Source organism: Pollicipes pollicipes, unplaced genomic scaffold, assembly GCF_011947565.3.
Source record: "Pollicipes pollicipes isolate AB1234 unplaced genomic scaffold, Ppol_2.1 Scaffold_6138;HRSCAF=7277_pilon_pilon_pilon, whole genome shotgun sequence".
Lineage (NCBI taxonomy): Eukaryota > Metazoa > Arthropoda > Thecostraca > Pollicipedomorpha > Pollicipedidae > Pollicipes > Pollicipes pollicipes.
Genome location: NW_023596818.1, coordinates 10,394,499 through 10,420,228, shown reverse-complemented (window position 1 = coordinate 10,420,228; position 25,730 = coordinate 10,394,499). Strand labels below are relative to the sequence as shown.

Genomic DNA, 25,730 nt, shown 5'->3' with positions numbered 1-25,730 from the left:
TCTCGTGGTGCAGATGCCATCTGATTCCTTTAGCTGAATATTAGCAGCACATATCAAAGGTGATAATCGGGAGTAATGTATTATCACCTGGTAATGGCAGACGAGGATTGATAAAGCCACACACCGGTAAAGTGTGTAGGTTTATCAGAGAGACGGTTGCGGAGTAGACATCTACACACACCTCCGCACAGAGTAGACATTTCCTTCTGGGTAGGCAAACCACAGCCATGCGCAGTCACTCTCACCATAATAATAACTGACATCAAGGCTGTCGGGGTAGTCGCTATAGGTACTTTTCATCCTCTCGTCGCCACAGGCGGCTCGCAAACGTCCCCGCCGCGGCAGGCACGGCCGATCTCGGTGATCGAGCCTCTGCTGACCTCACAGCGCGCCCGCAGACGGCGCTTTGACGTCATCGGTAGACCAGGTGGCGCGAACAGCCCGCCGGCCACAAGCCACTCCCGGATGAGAGCTGCACGAACAGGGGGTGGCCGAGCAGCGCCGCCGGGGCCGTCCGGCTGGCCTGCTCGTCCCGCTGCACGAGCGGCGGTCGGCGGGGCCCCGGATGAGCCTGACGCCGTGCCGTGCGGGCTTCGTCAGCGGGCGGCGTCATACAGGCGGGCGCGCTGAGCGACGACCTACCAACCAACCAGCTAAACAACCAGACAACCAGCCAACCAGCAAAACAACCATCCTCCGCTCGCTGCAGGCGCCATAGCGCAGTGGAAACAGTGCCGGTCGGGCAGACGCATGTTAGGCGCCGCGAGAGCTGGCGGCGACAGAGCGAAGCCCCCCGCAAGTAGTGCGCAGTAGTCCGAAGAGAACCGCCGCGGGGCAGTGGTGCTCTCGCGACATCGCGGCTGGATCTCTCCACGGCGAGGTCTCCGACCGTGTCGAGGCAGCGAGCGAGAGCCGCTGGAATCCGGATCCCGGAGCTGTCACTAAGCTCAGACAAAGAGCACGCTGTCGGGCCATTTTTAGAGTGGTCGGGTGGCTTTTGCGGTTCGCAGGCCAGAGCTGCCTGACGTCAGCCGGGCACTATCGCCCCATCGCCGTTGTCTGCCGTACAGCTTCGTGAGGAGCTCGTCGCGTGGACAGGCCGCCGGCTCCGGCGCAACGACGTCAGGTGTCACTGGCCGGACGATGCCCTCTTGAAGAAGCGCTGACTGCCCCACACTAATCTCCTATGTAATGCGCTGCCGGTGTGCTCCGCGCCAAGTTAATGTTGTTTCGGAGGGGATAAAGCCGCGTGTGGTCACCCGTGATGAAGCGCTCCCCCACTCAAGCGCCCAGACAGACGAGGCCATTCGCAGTGCCAAGAGGCAATATTTCAAAAGTTCGTTCGCTAGGCTGTTCCCGTATATCGCGGGGCGCAAACACTGTGTCTTTTCTGTGTTTGGGCTAATAGAGATGCAGCAGCACCGCCAAACCGCACAGAAGTACAGAAAAACAAGCCGACACCGCTCCAGCGTCGCTTCCAGCTTCGGTGCTGGCGCTCTCCTTCGGCTCCTCAGGCTCCTCCGCAAAGTCGGCCATCTTTTCCCTGATCGCGACCGGCTCTTCGTGCCGCATGCCGTCTTCCGCCACCTCGCCGTCGTCCTGGTCCTCCTCGAGGCGGCTGCCGTCCTCGCTGGCGTCGGCGAAGCAGAGTCGCTCCTGCTTCGCGCGAACGTTGACGCTCATTGTGGCGACGTGGTGCGTCAGTGCGAACTGGAAGCGGCACTGGCCGTCGTCGAGCGGCGCCGTGCACACCTGTTCGTCCGCCGCGACGGGAACCAGCTCTTCCACCAACTCGAGCGCCAGGCCCTGGCAGAACCGGCTGAGCGGCGGCGAGACGCCGGTGGCGAACAGCCGGCTCTGAACGCAGGCGGCGTAATCGCCGCACTGCGCCGGGCAGGTGGGGCAGATGTGGCAGAACTCGCCGGTGTACTGCTCGAAGCCGTGGCTGACGCACTGGCACTCGCCGCACTCGCAGCTGCCGCGGCCCGAGCACACGGGCTCGTCGGCGTCGGCGTCGGCTGGTCGGCAGTGGTCGGGGCCGGCGCGCGGCGGGCACAAGCGCTCGCCGCAGGCGGCACCCTGCCAGCCGGGCAGGCACTCGCAGACGCCGCAGCGGCATGTGCCGTGCGTCTCGCCTCCGCACGGCTGCCCGACGCCCGACACGGGGCAGCGCTCCTCGGCGTCGCATTCGCACAGCGGCCCGCTGATGCCGGCGCCGTGGCAGCGGCACCGGCCGCACTCGCAGCTGCCCCGCCCGCTGCAGAGGGTGGCGTTGTCCGCCTGCCGGCAGGTCAGCTCGCTGGTGCCCGGCGGGCAGACGGCCGACGGCTTCATCGCTAGCTCCGGCTGCGACTCCGGCTCCGGCTCCGGTTCCGGCTGCGGCTCCGGCTCCGACTCCGACTCTGGCTCCGGCTCCGGCTTCGGCTCCGGCTTCGACTCGGCTTGTTCGCCGCACGTCAGCCCCGGCTCGCAGAGTATGCCGCCGCCGCCCGGCTCGACGGTGGTCGCCGGCTGCTCGCACAGCTCCTGCGGCACCCCCGGCTCGCACGGGTGCATCGGCGGGTCGGTCGGCTCCTGGGCGGCGGCGCGCCAGCTCAGCGCCGCCAGCGCCAGCGCCAGCGCCAGCGGCAGCAGTCGCGCGGGAGACGTCATGACGGAGGGGCGCGTGGTGAGGTACTGAACGCGCCGGCCGGCCCGGGCCCACCGGCCTTGGCCCTCGAGTCAGGAGCCGCGGTCGGCATTAGCCGCGGGATGCGGCTTACTGCTAAGCCGCTTATCATTGATGTAACCGGTCGGGCGGGCGGACGTTTTGCGCCGCGCAACAGAACGCGGAGGAATGCCACCGGCACCGGTTGGGGGATGTGCGGCCGGGATGCTGCCGCCACCGGCCGACGTCGCAGCGTCTTCAGCCCTGTCGGTGGATTTCAGTAAATAAGGCGGCGTCGTGAGTGCGGTCGATGCCGAAATTCCCGTGGTTTTCATAGCTCAGGCGGCGGCAGTGTGCATCTGTGCGAGGTGGATGGGAAAGCCATAATCTGTGACTATCACGGCTGGGGCTTCTGCTGACGCTGTGTATCGTATAAACCCAACACGGTATTTTCAACAGAACGGCACGGCAGTACGCTGTTCGATCAGGGTTACACAGAGGTCACACAAGGTTACATACCCGAGCCGAAGCCCTCGGATATTATTAGTCTGGGCAATGGGACGAAGCAACTGATGATGCAGGCGCATTATCGGAATTTTTCGAACGTTTTCTTCCCGACTTATTTCCGTAAACGTTTCGGAGATTTCACTTTAGACCTATGACATTATACGCCCAGAAAAGAGCTCGCAAAACTCATGCGCAGTCCCAAGCTTGAGGGCAAGTTCCACATGTGACACGGAGCTAGGCCAGGTCCGTTTATTCACAGGGCGTGGAGCGCCGGCTGGTCCGGGTTTACCAGCTGAAACTGACGCAATCTGCAATCAATTGTACAGAGGCATATCTACAAAAAATGTTGATAACACGTGCATTAATCACCTCGAAAGACAGCGGTACCAAATTGAGCGTGTCGAATGACGTGTTCCTTATTTGGTCATTTCCAACTTTCTTGTGTTCTCGGCTTACCAGCTATGTGCTTTTTCCAGAGCTGTAACCCACCCACAGCCGGTATGTTTTTTCCGGAAATACAGACCCGGTCCTAGCGTATCCGTAACCGAGCCCACGGTCTACGGCCATCCCAACCTGTGGCGAACACCAGGCAGGCGTATGACTAAGATGCCTTATATAAGTGAACTGGCCTTTTTGGGAGAGAAGAGGGATTACAAGATTGCATCTTTCTCTATGTAATCCCGTGTGGTTATCATCCGGCCTTGATTCGTACCAGGAGGGCATGTCTCCACATGTATGGGATGAGGGCTGAGACCATCTCGAAGGCAGAGCGCCGTCGTCCAGAGCACTGGCTGCACACCACGGACCATATGATGATTGTCTGAGAGCTCAGTGTTACGTGTCTGGAATTGGCCGCAGTTTCTCGGCTAAATTACACCGATTCATACCCCGTGAATCACAGCAGATGACGCATTACGTGACTGAAGCTATCCATGGAACGTGAAGTGGCACTGAGCTAAAACGCGTCTATAAAGCAACGCCGCGATGTTGTTGAATCATCAGTGGGCGATGAGAACACAGCCGCAGATCGGACGTGTTGCGCGCCTTAAAGTACTGAATGCCCGTGGCTTAGTCGTGTGCCGCAGAATATGTCCCGTGCGCGGATTTTTGGCTCGCACCAGCCAGACAGCATATCGAGTACACTGAAGCGCTCATTAATGCTGAATGAGACATGCCGGCCGATTGCTCCTGACGAAGGTCAGAACCCAGGCAGCCGGGAAACAGCCTGTCTGTAGTGAAGCGTAGCAGTATACAGCGAGATCGCTGAAACGTCCAACGATCGAATGTCTTTCAACATGGCTAGCAGATAACTGTTACACTTACAACGTGCAGACTTGCGAGTATGAGGTGGCGCAACGCAATGTGAGAGGTAGGCGACGCTATGCGGCACATGACCTCAGCAGCTGAGTGCGTCGTAAATCCTCAATGTCGGCGACAATGTCGACTTGCGAGCATGCTATTCTTTATTGTATTGCGTGCGTATTAACTATTTAGCGTGTAAGGTTTGAAGCACGTCTCTCTTTTAGTGTGTAGGTGTGTTGCGCGCGTATGTCATTTGCCTGTAGGCATTGGTTTTAGTGTTAATAACAGCGTCTGTGTCTGTGTCTGTGTCCGTGTCCGTGTCCGTGTCCGTGTCCGTGTCCGTGTCCGTATCCGTATCCGTGTCCGTGTCCGTGTCCGTGTTTGTGCCTGTGTGTCTGTGTCTGTGTCTGTGTCTGTGTCTACGTCTGCGTCTGTATCTGCGTCTGTGTCTGTGTCTGCGCCTCTCTATGTCTGTTTCTGTGGCTATGTTTGTGTCTGTGTGTGTCTGTATATGTCTGTCTGCGCCTGTGTGTGTCTTTATGTGTCTAGGTCTATGTCTGTGTGTGTGTGTGTGTGTGTGTGTGTGTGTGTGTGTGTGTGTGTGTGTGTGTGTGTGTGTGTGTGTGTGTGCCTGTGTCTCTGTCTGTGTCTGTGTCTGCACCTGTGTGTCCGAGTCAAAAAGACGCAGACTCAAAAACAGCGTTACTGGCATTTGCTGTTTTACGTTTGCAGCAAGCATATGTTACCAACACTCCGCCGGGAGCAGCTACCTCGCCAATAACCTGTCGACATTGACCTCCTGACCCCTGGCCCCGTCCGGGGTAGGTGTGATGGCGCCTCCCACCAGTGCAGCGTAGCAGCCGACGAATGAGGCCCGGCGATGAGCTGGTCACGCGCGGCGTGGCCCGTCGGTTGGGCGTCACAACGTCGTGCGGGACGCGTCACGAAGATTGACCGACAGAGGCCGCAGCCACTCACGAAACGCGCCGGCGCTCGCTGCGACCGCAGTCCCGCCAGGCGCTCCGTGGGAATGGGGGAACAAGTTTTCTTCGTTTTTTCAAGCAGCGCCATGGCGTTGTAGCGAATTTTTGCGGAGAGTGTGAGGGGGAGCGAGAGGAGGAGTGAAGGGGTGGGGATGGTGCCTGCCTCCCTGCTCTCAACCTTTGCCTTCCCGCTCGACGGACAGTGTTCCGGAGGCTGAGACGACCTTGCTGAGTGCACTGGAAGCTGCGCCGACAGTTAAACGCGCATTTGTACAAGTGACTGATCATATCACATGCGGTAAGATCACCAGTCACTCGACAAGTTAGATGATCATTTACAAAGACACTCGTCTAGAGAAGGGTTCAAATTGTAGTGTTATGCACTCATATTTCACGACATTTTGGTCATTAGGCCTTTCTCATAACAATGTTTAATCAACGCAAATAGAGCAAAACGTCGCGATATATTGGTCACGCTGGGAGCACGTTGTCGATACATTTGTCATCGAACATGACAGCGAATGTAGCATTAATTATTTAAGATTTATCATTATTTCCTTAGCACCTGGCAGAGCCCACGCACCAATAATGTGGCGATGAAGAACAATCTTACGTCCCAGTTTTCGCCGTTGCAATCCAACAATGTGGTGCGTGACTTTGATTAGCAATGTGCTGCATGACTTAAATTGTACTACCGGTGATTGTGCGGACTGTCCAAGCTCTTCCTGCCTATTTCACACTACAACTACGTTAAGCGAAAGGATAACTCTAAATGTGCAGAATGGAGCTGTCTTCCAGCGCCTGAAGACATCCCTTCATCAAGGGTTCACCAAAGATAACAAACACCGGGATAACAAACACCGGGATCATCACTCAGTGCACAAACAAGACAAGGCCGCAGATCTTGAAAGTTATTTACATCCGAGATAAAGATCATATCATCAATCGCCGGATGGTGATGCGTGAGATTCTGGTGTTCTTCGACGGAACACCTCACGCATATAGGCGTTTATATATTATATAAGAGCACAACAACTATAATTAATTTAATCCAACAGGGACGCTAAAATCTCTTAAACATGTCACCAGTGTTCAGGTTAGATGTCAGAGAAGCCCCACAGTGCGTATATGAGGTGAGAGCATATGGCTCATCGCATATTCTAGATTTACGACAAGGACACAAGTAAAGCCTTTAAGCAGCTTTTACTGATCGTCGCCAAGATTACTGTCAAACGTCACTCCACACCCCTGGCTAGGTAAGTCATGTATAAGACGGTCCGGAACTATGCACGAGTGCCCACCAGCCCGAGGCTCTTCTTGAAAACGAATGCAGGCAAATAAGGCGACAAATGCAGGTACCCCATGTCCCTCCGAAGACCCAGGCCACGGTGGATCAATGACATCAGGTCAAGCAGGGAAAGCACTGAATCCGATATGTTCAACATCGCGCTGGTTTCATAGATCATTCTGATGCTGGCCGGTGCAATGCCTTTGACACATCGCATCTTGGACCGGCATAAGTCTTGCAGCCGCCCGGCTGACCGGTGAGAACCACTCGGCTGGCCGATGAGAACTGCCCGGCTGGCCGATAAGAACCGTACAGCTGGTCGATGAGAACCGCCCGGCTGGCCGATGAGAGCCGCCCGGCGGCTGGTCGATGAGAGCACCGCCCGGTTGACCGATGAGAACCACCTGGCTGACCGATGAGAATCCCACCAGGCTGGCCGATGCACTGGCCGATGAGAACCGCCGGCCTGCTGCGCATCACCTGCTCCCGCCCCGCTCCGGCCGAGACGACATGACTCCTGACCTCGCCAGCGCCAGGGGTGACCCCGGCGCGGACCGTCCGGCTGAGTCACACTCCGCGGTCGTGAGGGTGAGCCGTGGGAGCCGCCCGGGTCGACCGGTTCGACCGGCGCCCGCGCGCATCGCGACCGGATTTTTCCTGCGGCGGCGGCGGCGCCGGCGCTGCTCTCCTCCGCAGGCCGGGCCGGCCGTGGGAGCGGGGCGCCGGCCGCGGGCGAGCTGTACAGCTCGCCCGCGGCCGGCGAGCGCCGCCGTGACCGTCACGATCCAGCGATCTCACGGCCTACAGACCTTGCCGAAACGTCGCCTAGCGGCCCACCTCTCGTCTTATGGGTGCATGGTACCGCGTACTTCCTCGCGCACAGGTGTTGAAGGCCGGTGTGAGATCATAAAGATCGTAACATTCTGTCATTTGTGTAAGATCGTGATGCCTTTCGCTACATTATGTATGGCACTATTCTTCCCCCGCGTGACACGGTATGTATTTATGATAATGCATGACCGATGTGCAGCCATGGACGTAAGGTCGTATTCAGAAAGAGGGACTCGAGCCTCTATCTTGCATCTCAGCCTTCGCCCGTTCCAAGTTAGCAAAGTTCGCTTAGCCCTGTACACCACGCTTTCGTAAAATTTAAGTGATAGACGCAAACCCCAATTTTATGAAAAGGCGACCTTCTTCGGATGGCGAGATAAGGTGACCAAAATTTGGGGACAAATTTTGAGCCAAATTTGAGGTGAGCCTTTGGGAGCGTCGGAGGTTCATCTCCCCAGCCAAGGACAGAACCCCTTCCCTCCTCTCTCCAAACGACCTTGCGAACGGCATGGATTCTCATGTTGATACCTCTGTTGGCTGCAAACACGGCATATGTAACAGACGTACTACATATGTGGTATATACGGACGGGTTTCAGCAAGGAGAAAATCTGTTCAATATTGTTTCTTCGCCCGTTGCATCTCTCTGAGTCTTTCCGGGGCATATGCGAGATTAGCAGGGCTGGCTGCTGTGCTCAGTGGACTCAGGTAGAAGTCAGAATCGGGGGGGGGGGGGGGGGACACGGCCTCCTCAAGCTAAGTACAGTACCGCACCCTTCCAAACATCCCCAGAGAATCAGTCATTGGGTTGTTCGAATTAGTTAGAAATGGTTGATATAAGAAGAGAGGCATTAAGATTTCCAGTTTTTTGTTTCTGTTTTTGGGGGCATAATGAGATCTTGAGATGAAATTCACCGATATTCATCATACTGGGAAGCACTGGTTGCATGGAAATATTAAGCAATCATCGGGATATATCATCAAAATAATCGTCGCTTCTAGCGACGCTTATGGTCACGAGCTGGTCCTCAACGATAAAAAGTATTCGTCAAACTTTCAATTTCCATGGTAAAAGCAGATGTTGGAGGCAGAAACTGGGAACTGCCGACTTTTGAGGTTTTGATCTCCCATTTGCGCCACTTCGCTGAATCAGATTAGTCGCAAGACATGGAGTTTGCATTATTTATCCTCTAGCAGGGTTCATTGACGAGGCCGCTCCGCCACAGTCGCGTTTTTGCCATGGACAGTAGTTCAAGCACAGTGTCCATCCAGCCGAAGATGAGGCTAGTGATCGAGCCGAGTGCAGTTGCTGCCTTGTCAATAAAACGAAGCGTTGCAGGTTATGTTCCGGCAGTCAGCAGGCAACGGCCGGCCAGGCACGCGACATATGAGTGAATAAGTGTAGCGAAAACCTCGTTCACTTACTAAAACTAAGCATCTTCAAATATAAATCGAGCATTGTCGTGTTCTCTTCAGGTGTTCTCTTTTTCAGTGCAGTGAATGAATGCTTGATTGCGATGCAAGGACAGACAAAACATATGCGAGATAGAAATGGAAATTATTGTCGATTAGTCACTGTGAAATGTAGTTCATCATCCACGGATCTATTCCACCAGACATTGTTATATTAGTGTAATAATATACCTTCATCCGCAGGTGTGCTTATGTAGTCATCGCAGATCCGCAAGGCAAAGGTTTTTATTCGGACTTCAGCGTATTAGTCTGGGCATAGCGTTTGCATGCCTCGCCACAACATACCCACAGCCTTGCCGTGCACCAGAGATACAAAAAACTGCCGGATTCCTTGTCGGAAAACACATACCGAGAGTTCTTCGTTGGTGTGTCTCCCCAGCATTGGCTGTTGATAGTCTCACAGTTCACCTCGAGTATGTGGAATATCTCGCTTTGAGAAGATAAGCAGCTTTCAAGCGCGACGAGATTACTGATTTAAACAAGTTCTGTAAAGGTGACCGCAGTTCGAAGGACTTTATTGTTTGGGAGTCGTGTTAGCTATCCTCACCACTGGGCGATGCTCAGGATGGAACTGAAAATTTGCAGTGGCGTAACCCATGCACGGACACGCATTTTTTCCATTACAAGACAGATGTTTCCTCAAAATTTTCTGACGCTGAGCGTAGGAGATCAAAGTCACCCAAGGTCGCGGCATCCCCCCCCCCCCTCGAGTATCACAGCTCACTCTCACGTCTTGCAGCACAGACCGGTCTGACTGATCCTCTTAGTCCTGCTGGCTAGCGACGCACGAATCTGCGCCGGACATACCGACCTCCAGCCTCCGGAGCATCCCATCTCGCAGGCCCCTGCCAGGAGAGCCGCCTCCCACCTGCTCAGACCGTCTCCTCACAAGCGGCGGGCGTGGTGGGGCCTGGCTGCGGCTCGCGGTCGCCTGACACCGCCAGCGCCACGCCGTCCCGGCAGCGGCGGCTACCGGCCACCAGCCGCGGCAGCGGGGGCCCGCCGCGGTACAGCTCCAGCGCCGAGCGGGGCGCCGCCGTCGCGCGCAGGCCAGCATCCGGATCAGCGTACGCCGCCGTGTACGAGGAGCGGTAGCGACCGGGCGGCGGCGGCGCCGGTGAGCACGGCGCCGGCGTCGGGTCGTGAGCGCACGGCACTGGGCCGCGCGGGCAGGGCGGCGGCGGCGGCGGCGGCGCCGGTCCCGGGCACTCGACGGTGTCCACGGGCGGGAACACGCCCGACAGGTCGCGCTCGGGCGGCGCACACGGCCCGTCTAGTCGCCTCGCCGTCGGGTAGTCTTGGCCGGGCGGAGGCTCGGAGGAGCAGGGGCGCGGGCCGGGCTCCTCGACCGGGGGCAGGGCTCGCTCCTTTTCCTGCTCAGCCTGGGTGGCGGCTCGTTCTCCGTCCAGACCGATTGGCGTGGGGGCATGTCCTCGGTCCAAATCGACCGGAGTGGGGGCTTGTCTCCTGTCCAGATCGGCCGGAGTGGGGGCTCGTCCTCTGTCCAGATCGGCCGGAGTGGGGGCTCGTCTTCGGTCTGGATCCGCCGGCGTGGGGGATTGTCCTCGGTCCAAATCGGCGGGAGTGGGCGCTGGTCCTCTGTCCAGATCGGCCGGAGCGGGGGTTTGTCGTCTGCCCAGCTCTGTCGGGGTGTGGGCTCGTTCCTGATAAAGCCCAGACTCGTCCAGCCGGACCAGGTGTCGGCTCTCCTTGGGACCGGCCGGCGGCGACTCGTGCGGTCGCGCTGGGTCGTGATGCTCGGTGGATGAGTCCCGGTGCTGCGGTCCGGTGGAGGCTCCTGGTTTGACAGGATCGCGACCAGGTGGGGGGTCGCTACACGGCTCCGCTGTGCAAGAGGATAGGTGAGGTGAGGTGGGAAAAGAATGCACCGGGTAGGACAGTGAATGGTGGGAATGTGTCGAAATCTGATTTGGAAAGTACGCAGCAGGCAATGCAATAGCTGTTAGCTGTCCTGTTTTCGGTACGATTGTTCATCATGTCACAAATCACCAATTACCGCAACCTCCAAGCATGACGCTGGCTGTGGTTCCAGGCTATAGCTGACGTCAGAAGTAGCACAAATGTATCGAGGTACAATGGTTTGCACACGTCTACCTTTTGCGTATGGGCGTCAAAATTAATGTATTCACGGGCATGTTACAGCTGCAACATAGTCTAGGGCTTCATTTGCGACAACAGTCCAACGTCTAGGCTTCCTTCCCATGCGCCAAAACGTTTTCCTCAGCTTTCACGGAAAGGCCGGTTCGATAGGCCGACACAGCCCAACAATTCAGCCGACGCTCCACGACATCGTTTCAAACTCCGATTACCATCGCACCGAAATTACGCATTACTGCAAGCCTGCGTCAGGGTAACAGACACGCATCAGCACATCTTGAACCTCACAGCATTCAGCCATGGGCATTTCCAGCCCACGTCGGAAGGCGCTCCACGCTCCGGACAAGTCCTGGCCCTGGTGAAGACTTACAGAGCCGCCGTTGACGTCATAGATGGGGGAGATCTGCCAGCCCATGCCGCGCACCGGCACGCAAGCCGCCTCCGCCAGGTTGGCTCACGGGTAATTCCTCCACACCTCGGACACGTGCCATTTTAGCAGGGCCAATGGTTCTAGGGGATCAGTCTGTTGCTGGACGAGCCGTGCACGACCACACGGCACGAACCATCCGACAACCACGAAAAGCATAACGTTGGCTATTGTCCATAGTTAAGACAGCACACCTTGTTACGAAGCCGGTGTGTTTTGTGGCAACGCGCTTTTCACAGCTTTTTTGCGTGGATATGTAGTTTTATAATTAAGCAAAGAATTGTGGGGAGCTGATCTGACTGATCCTTTCAGAACAGTTTCGCTTTCGCAGCACGTTGAACAATGTATCACCCATGGATCACGACCCATCAGGCGGTTCATTAACGCACAAGATTTAAGATTATGTCCACGTCGTAACCACCGCCGACAGACATTTCACTGCACCTCAAACTATATACCACCGCGCTTACAAGTCACAAGTCGCATCCCCGCATGTTTCCGTCGTCACCCCCGCCTCCAATCGCATCGCCCCCGATGCTATGTCTTCATCACCTGTCCGCATCTTTCCGTCGTCGTCACCTCGAGTCAGCCAGAAGGGCGGCGGCCGGCATTGAGGCGGAGGTCCGTAGGAACTCTTGCGACTGTCTCAGTCGGCGGCGCCCGGCCGGCCCAGCGCTGCTCGGCGACCTTTTACCTGGAGGGGGGTAGTGGGTCTCGTCCAGCTTGTGCTGCAGTGCTGCCACCTGAGTCTCCAGTTCGTCCACAGTTCGGCAGGCGTCGCCCGCTTCTTGGGCGGCTTCCACGCAGGCCCGAACCTGGGATACGGCAGGCAGGGACCTTAATCTGTGATTTTCCTGTGATCTGTGATTGAAAATGTGATGCGACATCCCCGAGCCAGGGGTTATGTCAAGCGTTTGAAAAACAAAAGAGATCGGGGATTGCCAAACAAATTTAGTCATTCAAAAAAGATAGTCAATCAGATCAGATCGGCTTTCTTAGCGGGTTCCAGACTTTTCACAAATACAATGCATATACCACAGGGGCCAAGCGGTGACAGAAAACTGGACGGCATCCATCATTTCCGTGTTACGTGGTGATAATCAACCTGGCGTTGGCACAACGCACTTCGCTTACAGCTGTCCGTGACCTGACGAGTCAAGCAAGACGGCCACAAAAAGTCGTCCGGAACCAGACCGGAACGCCCGGAACTGGAGCGCCTGACCGAAGCCACGCCCTCCGAAAGGCTGCCAGCCTTTACCGTGGTATTCCCACTCGCGCCATTCTTTGAACAGCCAACTCAAACCGTCGACGACTTGGCAGTCAGCGGGCATCGTAACAGTCAACGCTGTTCCCGGAACGCGACTAACGATGTGCAATAAAACTTTGGTGTGTCCTGGAGCCAGACATGCTCACACAAATATCTACGACTCGTTAGAGCTGCATATCAGTGAAAGGGTCGCCTTCATTTCTCTGGGTCGTACCAGCACCCACAAAGGTGCAGCGCGTTCAGTCCCCGGACTGAACCGCCGCGGCCACAACTATGTCAAAATCGCAACTGCGAGAGGTGCCATGCGAGGCGAATGTCTTGGCCAAAACACAGGATGAACCGAAACCAGCGCAAAATTATATTGTCTAATGAGACCAGCGCAATATCAAAGTTCGTCGTCAATAAGAGACCGAAATTTCGAAAATACCAAAACTGAAGCCCAAAATCGATCGTAAAGGGTATCATATTCCATCCAAAGCCTTGCCTTTTGCCACACCGCACCACACCTGTGCAGCTGTGCCGCGTCGCTCACCTCTTTCGGAATGGGCGGGCAGGTGAGGGCGTCATCAGTGAACTGGCTCGGTGATCGGTCTGTGTCAAACATCCATGACTTGCGGCGCCGGAACTGCATCCACTTGTCGGCCGAGGGCGACGGCTGGCGACAAACAAGGCCAGGGAAGGTCATCTGGAGATTAGACGCAAGTCTGAACGTCGGAGATACCTTGGCGGCAGCGCCCTCCCCCCCCCCCCCCCCGTCCCTCACATACACACGCACACGCACCTTAATACAAGGCTCACTGAATTCAGGCTTCCTGAAATCCAAGAAAAGTGAGGGTTAGCCTCACAGCGCGGGGCCCGACAGTCTCCTGACCTCACAGCGCGGGGTCCAACAGTATCCTGACCTCACAGCGCGGGGTCCGACAGTCTCCTGACCTCACAGCGCGGTTCTCGAACGGCGCCCTGGCGCCCTTCGTTTCCATACGCCTCGCGGTAGGTAGACTTCATCGTGTGCTGGTTGTAGTCCACCGGGTGGGTGGGCAGCGCCCCCGTCTCTAGTCGTTTCAGCTGTCTGCAAACAAAACCAGAACCGCCTAGCCATGGTGTGAAAACGATGCATGTTTCAAGTGATCCCAAGTTATCAATGACGGCAGAATGTGTGCATGATCCACGCATGCCTAGCGCAAACAGCGAGCATTGCGTTAGGCAGTATGTTCCAAACTTCGGCGGCCATAGCCCATATCCTGTCAGTAATACAAAAGCCCGATATGATAGCTTAGAAATTGAAAACGGGAGCATGGGAAAGGTAACGACTGAAAGTCTGATTTCCTGGACGCAAAGAAATAAATATCGACAGTATACATTTCGTCCAGTTGTGTTCCGGCGCGTCTTAACACTGGTCTCCAGTCAGCGGCGCACAACTCGATGCCTCCTGTCACACCTGCTGAGTGAGGTATCCATCACGTTGAAGCTCCGGACCACGTGCAGCGGGTGGGAGCGCTCGTACGGCATCCTGGCGCGTTCCTGCGCCACGCGGTCCAACGAGTCCTGGTGACACATCGCATCGCTTACGCGCGGGACCGCTTCACTGGTCGGCTCCGGGGAATAACCGCGACAATGACCATGAGGCTTCAAAGGGCATACGCAAGGAGCTTATGAACCCCTGAAGCATTTAATAGATTGTCAGAATACCGCGCTACGTAATCGTGCGAAACATGTTTTCAGTCATGAGTGCGTTGATAGTCAAGTGCTCGAAACGCATCTTTGTAAATTTTACACCTGAAATAGCGTTGGGCTAACTCATTCCATGGTGTTGTGCAGAGCCCGGAATGATTTCATGACTCGTCTGTTCTTTGACCAGGCCAACTCTGCGAGCTTGACACTTTGAAGTGTGCCTCTCTGCTGTTGCGACCGCTACCTCCTATGATCAGGCACCATACCCTCGTAGTGCTGTGGAACTCATTGTGCGTGAGATCCGACATGCGCTTGTAGGACGACTTGTGCAAGTTCCAGATGTCAGAGTGCAGCGGGTCGTAGTCGCGCGGCTCGGACTGTTCGCTGATCACCCTGCGTTTATTAGAGATCGGCTGTGGATCACGTCTGTAAGATGGTGTCAAATATGCGCACGCGCGAACACCGCTCGCTGCGAGTCCGTGCCAGAAATGCGATCACAGAGTTGTGTGTTACACTGTCCGTTGTCACCTCGCGATTCGTTTTGGTGACTTAATGGTGGTTGAGCCGAAAATAAATCCAATTTACGCCACGTTTACCCAATACCAGGTGATGACGAATGTCAAAACATGCAACACATCGTCCGCGCACGAGATGACTTCCACTTTCTGTCTGCAAATAGCTATCTACATAACAACTCTCATTGAAGCGTTCGTATAGCAACGATCGGTCCCCAACCTTTCGTTACATACCATACAACTGTGCCCAAAGTCCAATCCGATCCAACTGCTCACGAGTTCGTAATCAGGGCAGACGCTTTCCCAGATCGAGGGCAAAAGAAACGTTGAACTTACCGTTCACTCGTTCGAACTTTAGTGTTGACGTACTCTCCCCTTCCTCGGAGGTTAAGGGTTCCAGGTCTTTCGGTTGGGTTATACGCCATACCTTGACGCCAAAAGGGCTGGGTAAGACGCAGGGTCGAGTAGTGAATAAAATCAATGACTCACATTGGCCAGCTTCTCTGACATTACCGTTCTCCAAACGCAAATCGGTAGTTATATGGCCCTGACGTAAACCGACCACTCCATTAACGCCTCGTATGACAAGCAAGCTACCACGTAGAACGAAGCAAACCACGAACCCGAGGTGTCACTATCGACCAGCGTCGGTAGATTACACATCGTTGCCATAGCAACACCGATGTCTGCCAGCCACAGCCGGCGGACAGGAGCCACATTCGCGGATAGAGGCAAACGCGGGTGTCAGTGGTAAATGAACAGCGCGGTTAATGCGCTACGCTTAAGAAAACTTGTGCACATGTCCAATCATTGCCAAGCGGTACACAGGGGAAGTTGCCCAATCATTTATTCATTCATACATGTATTAAACATAGTCGATACGGGCATAACTTCTGTACGATATAATCTGGGATCAGTTCAAGCTCACAATATGTGCGTTTTTCATCATGTGTACATCTGCAGTGAGCATCGTCTGTGAACCACGCCCTGAACTCAGACCAGATTAAGTGGCGATGCTCCTGCACAGCACTGACAGGAACAGCCGAGAATTCGTGCAAAACCCATGAAGGGGAGAGAAATGTGTCGGGAAAACGTATCCTCTCCGCCCAACAATCCAAACCCAACAGGTTATTGTCGTCGGCTCAGGTCGCACTGCGCTTTAATCACGCGTTTGCCCGAGATCGTTCCCATTGTGCGTCTTTACGAATGATCTCGTAGACTGACTTTTGAACATCGCGCGACGATGAAATTCGGCATACGTTCACAACCCCGCTCACAGCGTCCACTGCCGCACACCCCCACAAAACACCCCAGAACAAACATCACGTCTATTTCCTATGACGCTCTCCAAAAGAGAATGCATCCATCTCAACTGCGTGAGCTATTCCGGCGCAGACAGCCGCGCCACGGACAATATACAGGTGAGAACGCTCGGTCCGGGGACGCCAAACAAGCCAGGCGCAGCCGGCCGGACCCGGCACCGTTCCGTGAGATACCCTTCCTCCGGCCGGCGCGCCGGCAGGCGGCGCGCGTCATGGCACAGCACTATCACTCAAGCGAAGTTCACGCGCCGGCCGCCAGGGGCGCTCGCGTCGGCGGGCCCGCGACGCGCGGCAAATGCGGCGCGGTCGGGCCAGGGTCAGGTACACGACGATGCGTTGTGAATGGAGTGCGCGGCGCGCACCGCGGCAATGTAGATTATGCGGGTTAGGCGCCGACGGCCGCGCGGCGTCCGGGTCCGTTCACGGTCTCAGTGTTCACCAGTCAGTGCTCTCGCGCGCCCGCTCCCCCCCCCCCCCTTCCCAACACACACCCAGACGCGCCGACCGCCGGACTGGGACTGCTCCGCGGGCGCCGGCTCTGCACTGGGTGCGCTGAGTCCGTGTCACGGCGCCCGGGCGGGCGGGCGGGCGGCGGCGCGCTGGCCGCTCAGAGCGACCCCAGCTTGGGCAGGATCTTCTTGGTGCCTGTCTTCGACGGGTCACGTGACACCACCATGGGCGCCTTGGTCACGCTCTCGTGGTACTCCTGCGGCGAGGTGACGGTCACAGCGACGCTAGCGCGGCGGCGCCGACCGACCCTACGACGGGCACGGTCGGCAGAAACAGCGCGGGAGAGGTACGCACGCCGTTTGGGAAGTCGCCACGGCGGAACTACACTACAGCTCATATGTGCACTATAATAATATTTATTTAAGTAGCCCAGCCTGATAACTATATATACCTATATATACCTATATACTTATATATACATACATACATCACATATGTGCGTGCGTGCGTGCGTGCGTATGCGTGTACGTGTGCGTGCACGTGCGCGCACGTGTATGTTTGTGTGTACATGAGTGAATCATGACAGCCTGCAAACAATCTACAGCATCTAGGAGAGGCAACCGCCAAACCCCGCTTTCCCGAAAACCGACCCATCCCCAACGCCTCTTGACCAGTGCACAAGCGTGGCCCACTCCATGCTTCCCGCCGCTGCGCCAGGCCGCTGCCCCTCGCCGAGCGCTCCACCCAGCTGACCCACCTGGAAGCAGGGCACGATGCAGAGGCTGACTGAGCAGTCGCGGCACATGTACTTTGTCTTGCGGCGAAGGGTCCGCCCCTGCGAGTACTCCGTGTTCCAGCAGTGGGAGCACGAGACGGCCGGGCCGTCACGCAGCACCGGCGCGTGCGAACGGCAGCCCAGCGAGCGCTCGGCCGGTGCCGCATCGTCCGCCTGGCGGCGCACGTAGGAACCAGTAGTCAGCCATGGCTCCCACAGGTGACGTTCGTTATCTTTTCGAGAGCAATTGGGTAGCTGCCTGAGGATGCATTCACGCACTGACCCGAGTCGTGTTATTCAAACATCTATTGTAAGCTATCCCAACAATGTCTCCCAGCATTTTCTACAATAACCGACGTAAATCCCTGCATTAAATACCACAATAACTGGCACAAATCCCTGCACTATATACCTATAAGCTAAATTCCACGCGTGTGGCTGTGGCACGCGTCCGTCAATTCAGCAGCAGGCACCAAGTAGACCACTCATAACTCTCCAGGGACGACAAACGGACGACCCACATCCTCCAGCCGGACACCGACTGGGGCGGCCAGGCAGCCGCGGCGTCTGGGCACCGTACCGAGGTCAGCAGGATCTGCGGCACCGACTGGCTCTGGCTGACCACCATAGGCATCAGCGGCGTGCTGGACGACCCGCTGACCATGTAGAATGCTGCGGAAGACGACAGGTTCGGTAACACGCCCGCCCGCCAGCGGACGGGCACTGGGCGCGCATCAGAGGCCGCCGTTCGGTTCGCGCCACTCGCGCGATCCCAGCTGGTCTTGGATTTACAAGTGCCAGCGACGCCTTTGAATAGATGGGTTCACTTGATTCTCCCAGAGCATTGGAAACACGAAAACCACGGCGGAACGCATGGTCTCCCGACACCCACAGTCTCGCCGCGCTGCATCGGACCAGCTCTAGTGAGCGGCCCGGTCTCAGTCGGGCGGCACCGTCCAGCCCGCCGCGGGGTCTCCGGGACTGACGCCGGGGGTCCCCGGCACAAAGGCCGGAACTCTCCGGGACTCACCGGGACCGGAAGCGCCGCGCGACAGCACGGGCGCGGAGCGCTGCTTCTGGACGGCGGCCGGGCCGGCGTGCGACGCGCTGGCGCTGGCCGGCATCGAGCCCTGCTTCACCAGCGTGCCTTCACGTGTTGAAAGCACCGGTGTCGGCGACGACATCTGGCGGAGAAGCGGAGAGGTAGCAGTATTGTCGGATTCCGCTGGATGATGCGGGCGAGGAGCGACCAAAGGCAAATAGCAACCGCGATCAGCGGTTCACAATGCCGGGATTTTTTTTTGGGGGGGGGAAGGGGCGCACGCCCGGATAAAAGGGTCCGGATACGAACTGCACATAGGCGACATGACGCTGCCAAAATGAGCGGTGGCAGGTTAGGGACATTCCAGCGAACGCCGTTCCCCATGACGGTATTTGACGGCTGGGGCTACTTATATGCAGTTCAACGGTATTTTGGGCGAACACCAGAAACCCTAAATTCAGACATGACTAGATGCGCAGTTTTCTCTGAAACAGCCAACGATGGCAACACCATCAGCAAAGGAACCACCAAAGCTTCCAGGCGAAGCACTGAGCGATGCCACGAGAAGACCAGACTCGAACAAGACCACAACCGACCAGACACGTCTCCGCGCCGCGCGCCTCCCCGCCTCCCTCCAGCGCCGTCCGCCAGCGGGCCACGCTCACCTGTCGCACGGGCCAGTAGGAGCCGGGTACAGCCAGGTAGGGGCCGGCCGGCGGCGCGTCCGACACGATCGTCTCGACGGAGGCGGCGAGCGAGGGCGACCGGGCGCCGGCGCGCCCCTCCTCGGTCGGCTCGCGGCCCGGCTGCTCGCACTCGCGCTTGATGCGCGGCTGCCGCTGCAGCAGGCACCGCTTGGCGCGCGGCGACGAGCCGTCTGCCGGCGCCGCCCGCATGTGGTGAGCGGTCAGGGGGTCGCCGTCACCGGCCGAGGGGGACACGGATCCGCGGCAGGAGGCTCGGGGGCTAGCGGCCCCCGGGAACACGGGCCCGGCCGGCGGCGAGCAGATCAGGCCCCCAGGGACCAGGGACGCGGAGGACTGGGGTGCGGGGACCGGGGATGCGGGAACCAGGGCGCGGGGACCAGGGGTGCGGGGACCCGGGGTGCGGGGACCAGAGGCACAAGGTCCAAGGGTGTGGGGTCCAGGGGCGCAGACAACAGGGGTATGGGGTCCTAGGGTGCGGGATCCAGGGCACGGGACCAGGGGTGCGCGGGGACCGGGGGGGGGGGGGGGGGGCGAGGACTGGAGGCGCGGGCACCAATGGCACGGGTCCAGGAGTGCGGAGACCACTGGTGTGGGGACCAGGGGCCAGAGACAGTTCCCTGTTGCGGCTGGTGCAGGGCGGGTGTGACAGGCACAGACAGTCCAGAATCCATACCGCGATGTTTGATTTGGTCGCATCAGTACCACACCCAGTGGGCTACGTTTGTGGGATGGCACGTACCATCTTAGAAGTAAACATGACAACTTTAAGACGTGAAAGTGCAAATTGTCTTAGTAATGGACTCTGCTTCTATATCACAGCGTCGGAATAGAAAACAAATCCTTATCCAAACGACCGGGAACATGGGTTTATTGCGCGCGCCCGTAAATACAACTGAATTCATCAGCACACAACTTCACGACACAAGCTTTTAATGACCCTACAGAGGCACGTTATGCACCATAAATACATCATTATCATTTGGTTCCTTAAGTTTTTCCACCTGGTCTTACTATTCCACTTCATACATACATCTACCATATACCTTTACACCATCAGCGCCACGTAAGACACCACGCAAAACGAGGTCAAAAGGGGCCCCTTTGACGAGTCAGCAGTTCGACGCCAGTGTCTGTAGCGGGGCACGCACCTTCCGTGTCCAGACCGTCCTTGATCTTGCTCGCCATGTCGCCCTCCGAGTAGGAGCGCGGTGGCGCCGCCTTGCGCTCGGCGGCCGTCTGTGGAACCGACGGCTTCTCTGACCCACAACGCTCAAGCAGCCATACATGCCACACACCACCAGAGGGATGGGTGGATAGCTCCGGCACGCATGGTAATGGGCGGTGATGGCCGCGTCAATACAAGCCACTACGCAAATACAACTTGCGGCAGTTATAATTTTTAAATCATCCCAATCTTTACTGACCAATGCAATGCCAGTGGCCATCAGAGACAAAAACGCCCAAATCGCAACCCCACGCGCATTTAGTGGGCAGGTTTGACCACGTAACCTTCGCTCCCCTCACCAAACTGACAGAGGAAAAGCTCACCCGTGTACACAAATGTCTGCCAATCCAAACACCACAACCCACACGACAGCTGCAACAGAGGAGTGACCTAACACCAGTCTCGATCGGACTATTCCAAACACGCCGCTAACCCGCTCCGTCACCCCCGCTGACCACTCCCCCGCCCACGTCGTCAGTGGTGCCACCTACCGGCACGGTGGCGGGCTTGCCGACGGGCTCGGCAGCAGCCCCAGCGGCGGCGGCGGCGGCGGCGGGTTCAGCCGGGCCGACGGCCGAGGGGGCCGGGGCGGCAGCGGCGGCGGCGGGCGGCGGTGGCTGCGCTGGTGGCCGCTGCTGCTGCGCCGGCGGCGGCCGGCTCTGGATCCCTCGCCAACGTCACCACCGGCACGCCTGGCCGAGGCGCGCCGTTAGCGCGGTCCGTCCCTTCCCCTCCCCCAATCAACGTCACCACCGGCACGCCTGGCCGAGGCGCGCCGTCAGCGCAGTCCGTCCCTTCCCCTCCCCCAATCAACGTCACCACCGGCACGCCTGGCCGAGGCGCGCCGTCAGCGCAGTCCGTCCCTTCCCCTCCCCCAATCAACGTCACCACCGGCACGCCTGGCCCAGGCACGGCGTCGGAGCGGTCTGCCCCCTCCCCCTCCCCAAATCATCACCCCGTGGCACCGGACCTGACTGCGACGACCAACAAACATCAACAAACCCATCGCGCCAGCGCAGCAGCGGTGCGGCTGAGGGTCCCAGCCTGTGCGGCGCGGCGCTCGTGGGACACCGCGGCGAACCAGGCAACGGCGGCAACAAACACACGGGGGTCATCCGTGGCGTCTACAATGGTCGGGCTCCCGCCGAACCGACACTGCGGAATGAAGTCACGCCCGTTCCAAGAGATCAGCCGGCGGTGATGGGCGTCAGGTGACGTCACCGGATGTCGGCTGCAGGGTGGTGACGCACGCCCACCGCGTCCCGTTTCAAAGGCGGACGGAGCGCGCGGCAATGCAGATCTCGGCGTGCGTCCCACTCCGCTACCCATGGATAGGCGAGTTGTGCGCCACGCCCAAGGAGGAGAGCTCACCGTACGTAATCAATGAATGAGTCATAACTTACAACATAATTATATAACCTGCCGCATTATAATCAGTTGACACTTACGTACTGGAAACGTTTGTTGAGTAAATCTTCTGGGGACGTATGTCCAACGCAAATTGCGAAGCTGGTCAATAGTAAGTTGTCTTTGATAGGATGCCGTCTAAAAATAAGTCTGCCATGTGAACATGGAGATATGAACATTAGAACTTGGCCGCGCTTTTTTCGGAAGTGTTTTCTTTGGTGTTTTTTTTTCTTTCCTGGTGTTTTCGCTAAGCAAGTTGTCGCTAGAACCCTGACCCACCACCCCAGTGCAGAAATCCACGTTCAAAGAAAACCTTTTCGCGGAGGTGTTTTAAAGTTCATCGAACGACTCTCACATACTATCTCCCCCCGGACGACTAGACCCTTCCCGTCCCTCGACGTCCACCCGGCTCCGCCATACCAGGATCATCTGTGGAGCTCTCCCGGGAGAGGGCCGGCGGACGCTTGCGTCTCTTCGCGGCGGGCGTCTCCGGGTCCCTGTTCTCGTCGTTGGAGCCCTGGCGCGGCGTGCTCTTGACGTCCACCATGCCGTGCACGCGCAGGCTGGCCCCCAGCTGCCGGGCACGGCGATGGCGGCGGTCAGCGGTGCGTCCGGGGCCCCGGTCAGACCGCACCCAGGCCAGCACGGTCTCAACTAAGCCGTGCTGGCCAATCACAGCCGCTTCGCTCGTAGCTCGGGACGTGAAGGAGGGAGCCTGGCTGAGGGTGGCGGCTTTGTGCGGTCTGGCGGTGTACACCAGGGGTGTGAAGGAGGGAGCCTGGCTGAGGGTGGCGGCTTTGTGCGGTCTGGCGGTGTACACCAGGGGTGTGAAGGAGGGAGCCTGGCTGAGGTGGCGGCTTTGTGCGGTCTGGCGGTGTACCACACGGGGTGTGATGAGGAGGGAGCCTGGCTGAGGGTGGCGGCTTTGTGCGGTCTGGCGGTGTACACAAGGGGTGTGAAGGAGGGAGCCTGGCTGAGGGTGGCGGCTTTGTGCGGTCTGGCGGTGTACACAAGGGGTGTGAAGGAGGGAGCTGGCTGAGGGTGGCGGCTTTGTGCGGTCTGGCGGGTGTACACAAGGGGTGGTGAAGGAGGAGCCTGGCTGAGGGTGGCGGCTTTGTGCGGTCTGGCGGTGTACACCAGGGGTGTGAAGGAGGGAGCCTGGCTGAGGGTGGCGGCTTTGTGCGGTCTGGCGGTGTACACAAGGGGTGTGAAGGAGGGAGCCTGGCTGAGGGTGGCGGCTTTGTGCGGTCTGGCGGTGTACACAAGGGGTGTGACGGAGGGAGCCTGGCTGAGGGTGGCGGCTTTGTGCGGTCTGGCGGTGTACACCAGGGGTGTGAAGGAGGGAGCCTGGCTGAGGGTGGCGCTTTGTGCGGTCTGGCGGTGTACACAAGGGGTGTGAAGGAGGGCGCCTGGCTGAGGGTGGCGGCTTTGTGCGGTCTGGCGGTGTACACAGGGGTGTGAAGGAGGGGCCTGGCTGAGGGTGGCGGCTTTGTGCGGTCTGGCGGTGTACACAAGGGGTGTGAAGGAGGGAGCCTGGCTGAGGGTGGCGGCTTTGTGCGGTCTGGCGGTGTACACAAGGGGTGTGAAGGAGGGAGCCTGGCTGAGGGTGGCGGCTTTGTGCGGTCTGGCGGTGTACACAAGGGGTGTGAAGGAGGGAGCCTGGTTGTGGGTGGCGGCGTTGCGCGGTCTGGTGAGGTGCACACAGGTCGGAGATGGCAGGACAGGAGATGGCACACGCGCCGGAGGTGGAGCAGGATGAGTCGCACTCAGACCACGATGGCGCCGGGATACCCCAGTCCATATCGCACGCAGAATACGGGAAATAGACAACCGGAAACGGAAACCACACGGTCACCGACTATGCACCGCCAAACCACGAGCCTAGTATCCTGCCACACAACGGGCGGCCAATGCCGGGCGGTATCGGATCCAGGAACAGCTCATGATGACGCAGTGGCCGTAGGTAATAACCCGATGCGCGGGACATTTCGGCGGACCGCCCCCCCCCCCCCCCGTGAACGTGCCGGATCACAGCTCGCGGACCCGGGGCTCCCGCTGACGTACATTGAGCACCTCCTCCAGCTGCTCGTTGCCCACGTAGACGGCGCCGCTGTACATGAACTCGACCACGGCGCTGAGGTGGTCGTACTGCACGTCCTTCATGTACACGATCGGGTGCTTGCAGGGGTTGGCCGACAGCAGCTCCTGGAAACAGGCGCGGTGTCACGTGCCGGCACTGCTCACGCTCTCGGGTTCCCTCGCGCTCTGGCAGCCTCTCACGGGCACTATAGCGTTTCGCGAGGCTCTGTTTCGCGATGGCGGTGCGAACGAACGCTGGGACAGGCACCGCTCAAGCACAGGCGGTCCAGTGACGACGGGACCGTAGGAGATTTGCGCAGTTCTATGATCGGCATTCATCCCAAAACACAGACCTGTCAAGGGGCGTCACCAGTGGGGACAGTGAACTTTTAACGCAACGGTTCCGTCGCGTTCATAGTTCGGTCTCCTTAAGCAGTGCTGTACCCCTGGGCATCGATCTGCCCCTCCCCCTCCCTCTATCTACTGCCTGTCCCTCTGCGGATTTCAACACCAGCGACAACCCTTCACAGCCAGCCCTTCAAACAGCGGAAATACTACGGGACCTTCCTGATAGTAACCCCTCAGACAACACGAGCGGTTAACGAGCGGGCGGTTAGCGGTTAGATCCAAGGACCAGTGCTCCTTATCTCAATAAACGCACCAGCAACGCCGCGAGACCTTGATGGAGTGTCAGCACAAACACAAGCCCGTATAAAAGGCCCATTCGTCACTATCTGATTGACTGGATTGTTTCACGACCTACGTCACCGGCGGCATATCTCCACTGGGCGCTGCAGCACTCAAAACACGGACGGCATTACGTCACGGACTCACCGAGCTCTCGGTCACTGGTCCAACACCGTAGCTCGACATACGTCGCCTTCCATAGCTTCCATACGCCCCATCACACCCAATCGAGCCCCGCCTCCTTTTAACGACTCTTTTAACCTCCTCAACGCGTCTGTTCACACGTTCCTCCTCGGTAGACACCCACGGACCGACAGTTTGCCGTGCCACGAGCGCGTACCGCGGGCCTCGCCTCGAAATAGGCACAGCACGCGCGCAGCACCACCTTGTACGCCTGGATCGAGAGTTACGCGCCTACGGACCGACTGTTTGCCGCGTCACGAGCGCGTGTCGCGGGCCTCACCTCGAAGTAAGCACTATGTGCGCACAGTGCGCACACACACAATGCGCACAGCACCACCTTGTGCGCCTGGATCGAGTCACGCGCCTACGGACCGACTGTTTGCCGCGTCACGAGCGCGTGCCGCGGGCCTCACCTCGAAGTACGCGCTGCACGCGCACAGCACCACCTTGTGCGCCTGGATCGAGTGGCCATCGGCCGCCAGCGTCACGTCTACCAGCTTGTTGTTGTGCCGCAGCTTGGAGAAGGCGGCCGCGATGTTGCTCAGGTGGTTACTCCACTGCAGCAGGTAGTGGTCCGGCATGGCGGCGCGCAAGGGCTGCGAGGCGGAACAGGGCCGTTGGTCGGCTGTTGGCTGCTTGTGCGCGCCAGGACTACCCTGGTCATTTTGTGCCCATCACTGTGCAGCAGTCTTCAGTCATCGCGATCACGACAAATACGTGATCCCTACAATTCAACAATTTTCGTGATGGACAACATCAGAGTGCGCGGTACTGGTGGTATTCATCCTTGAATCATGACGGAACCGAGCTGCACGTTAAGCAGAA

General features: G+C 58.1%; 3 protein-coding genes across 3 annotated transcripts; all 3 read right to left on the bottom strand.

Moving 5' to 3' along the window:
* Positions 1 to 1,401: 1,401 nt before the first annotated feature.
* On the bottom strand, positions 1,402 to 15,634 carry LOC119106191 (uncharacterized). The gene is made up of 10 exons (XM_037229796.1): positions 15,365 to 15,634; positions 14,780 to 14,906; positions 14,281 to 14,387; positions 13,776 to 13,911; positions 13,375 to 13,497; positions 12,270 to 12,390; positions 10,188 to 10,876; positions 2,443 to 2,574; positions 2,057 to 2,280; positions 1,402 to 1,975 (listed from the first exon to the last, which is right to left on the bottom strand). Exons 1-10 carry the CDS (start codon positions 15,451 to 15,453, stop codon positions 1,402 to 1,404), a joined length of 2,322 nt encoding a protein of 773 aa, XP_037085691.1. The 5' UTR covers positions 15,454 to 15,634.
* Positions 15,635 to 16,341: 707 nt separating this feature from the next.
* Positions 16,342 to 19,513, bottom strand: LOC119106189 (uncharacterized). Its single transcript, XM_037229795.1, has 6 exons — positions 19,499 to 19,513; positions 19,283 to 19,456; positions 18,606 to 18,759; positions 18,156 to 18,247; positions 17,558 to 17,749; positions 16,342 to 17,056 (listed from the first exon to the last, which is right to left on the bottom strand). The coding sequence occupies exons 1-6, from the start codon at positions 19,511 to 19,513 to the stop codon at positions 16,958 to 16,960; spliced, it is 726 nt and encodes a 241-aa protein (XP_037085690.1). The 3' UTR covers positions 16,342 to 16,957.
* A 2,819-nt stretch (positions 19,514 to 22,332) lies between these two features.
* LOC119106187 (longitudinals lacking protein-like) lies at positions 22,333 to 25,486 on the bottom strand. Its single transcript, XM_037229794.1, has 3 exons — positions 25,319 to 25,486; positions 24,021 to 24,161; positions 22,333 to 22,530 (listed from the first exon to the last, which is right to left on the bottom strand). Exons 1-3 carry the CDS (start codon positions 25,484 to 25,486, stop codon positions 22,333 to 22,335), a joined length of 507 nt encoding a protein of 168 aa, XP_037085689.1.
* Between the last annotated feature and the right edge of the window lie 244 nt (positions 25,487 to 25,730).

What these genes read in the sequence shown, in the direction of transcription:
- LOC119106187 (XM_037229794.1), bottom strand. Translation starts at nt 25,486, where the DNA reads ATGCCGGACCACTACCTGCTGCAGTGGAGTAACCACCTGAGCAACATC. An exon ending in CGTGCAGCGCGTACTTCGAG is followed by an intron (nt 24,162 to 25,318) that starts GTGAGGCCCGCG and finishes GCCTGTTTCCAG; the next exon opens with GAGCTGCTGTCGGCCAACCC. An exon ending in AGCTGGAGGAGGTGCTCAAT is followed by an intron (nt 22,531 to 24,020) that starts GTACGTCAGCGG and finishes CGTGCCCGGCAG; the next exon opens with CTGGGGGCCAGCCTGCGCGT.
- LOC119106189 (XM_037229795.1), bottom strand. An exon ending in GCGCGGCGCTTCCGGTCCCG is followed by an intron (nt 18,248 to 18,605) that starts GTGAGTCCCGGA and finishes CGTCTTCCGCAG; the next exon opens with CATTCTACATGGTCAGCGGG. An exon ending in CGCAGATCCTGCTGACCTCG is followed by an intron (nt 17,750 to 18,155) that starts GTACGGTGCCCA and finishes GTGCGCCGCCAG; the next exon opens with GCGGACGATGCGGCACCGGC.
- LOC119106191 (XM_037229796.1), bottom strand. Translation starts at nt 15,453, where the DNA reads ATGGCGTATAACCCAACCGAAAGACCTGGAACCCTTAACCTCCGAGGA. An exon ending in AAAGTTCGAACGAGTGAACG is followed by an intron (nt 14,907 to 15,364) that starts GTAAGTTCAACG and finishes TAATAAACGCAG; the next exon opens with GGTGATCAGCGAACAGTCCG. An exon ending in ATGGATACCTCACTCAGCAG is followed by an intron (nt 13,912 to 14,280) that starts GTGTGACAGGAG and finishes TTTTGTTTGCAG; the next exon opens with ACAGCTGAAACGACTAGAGA.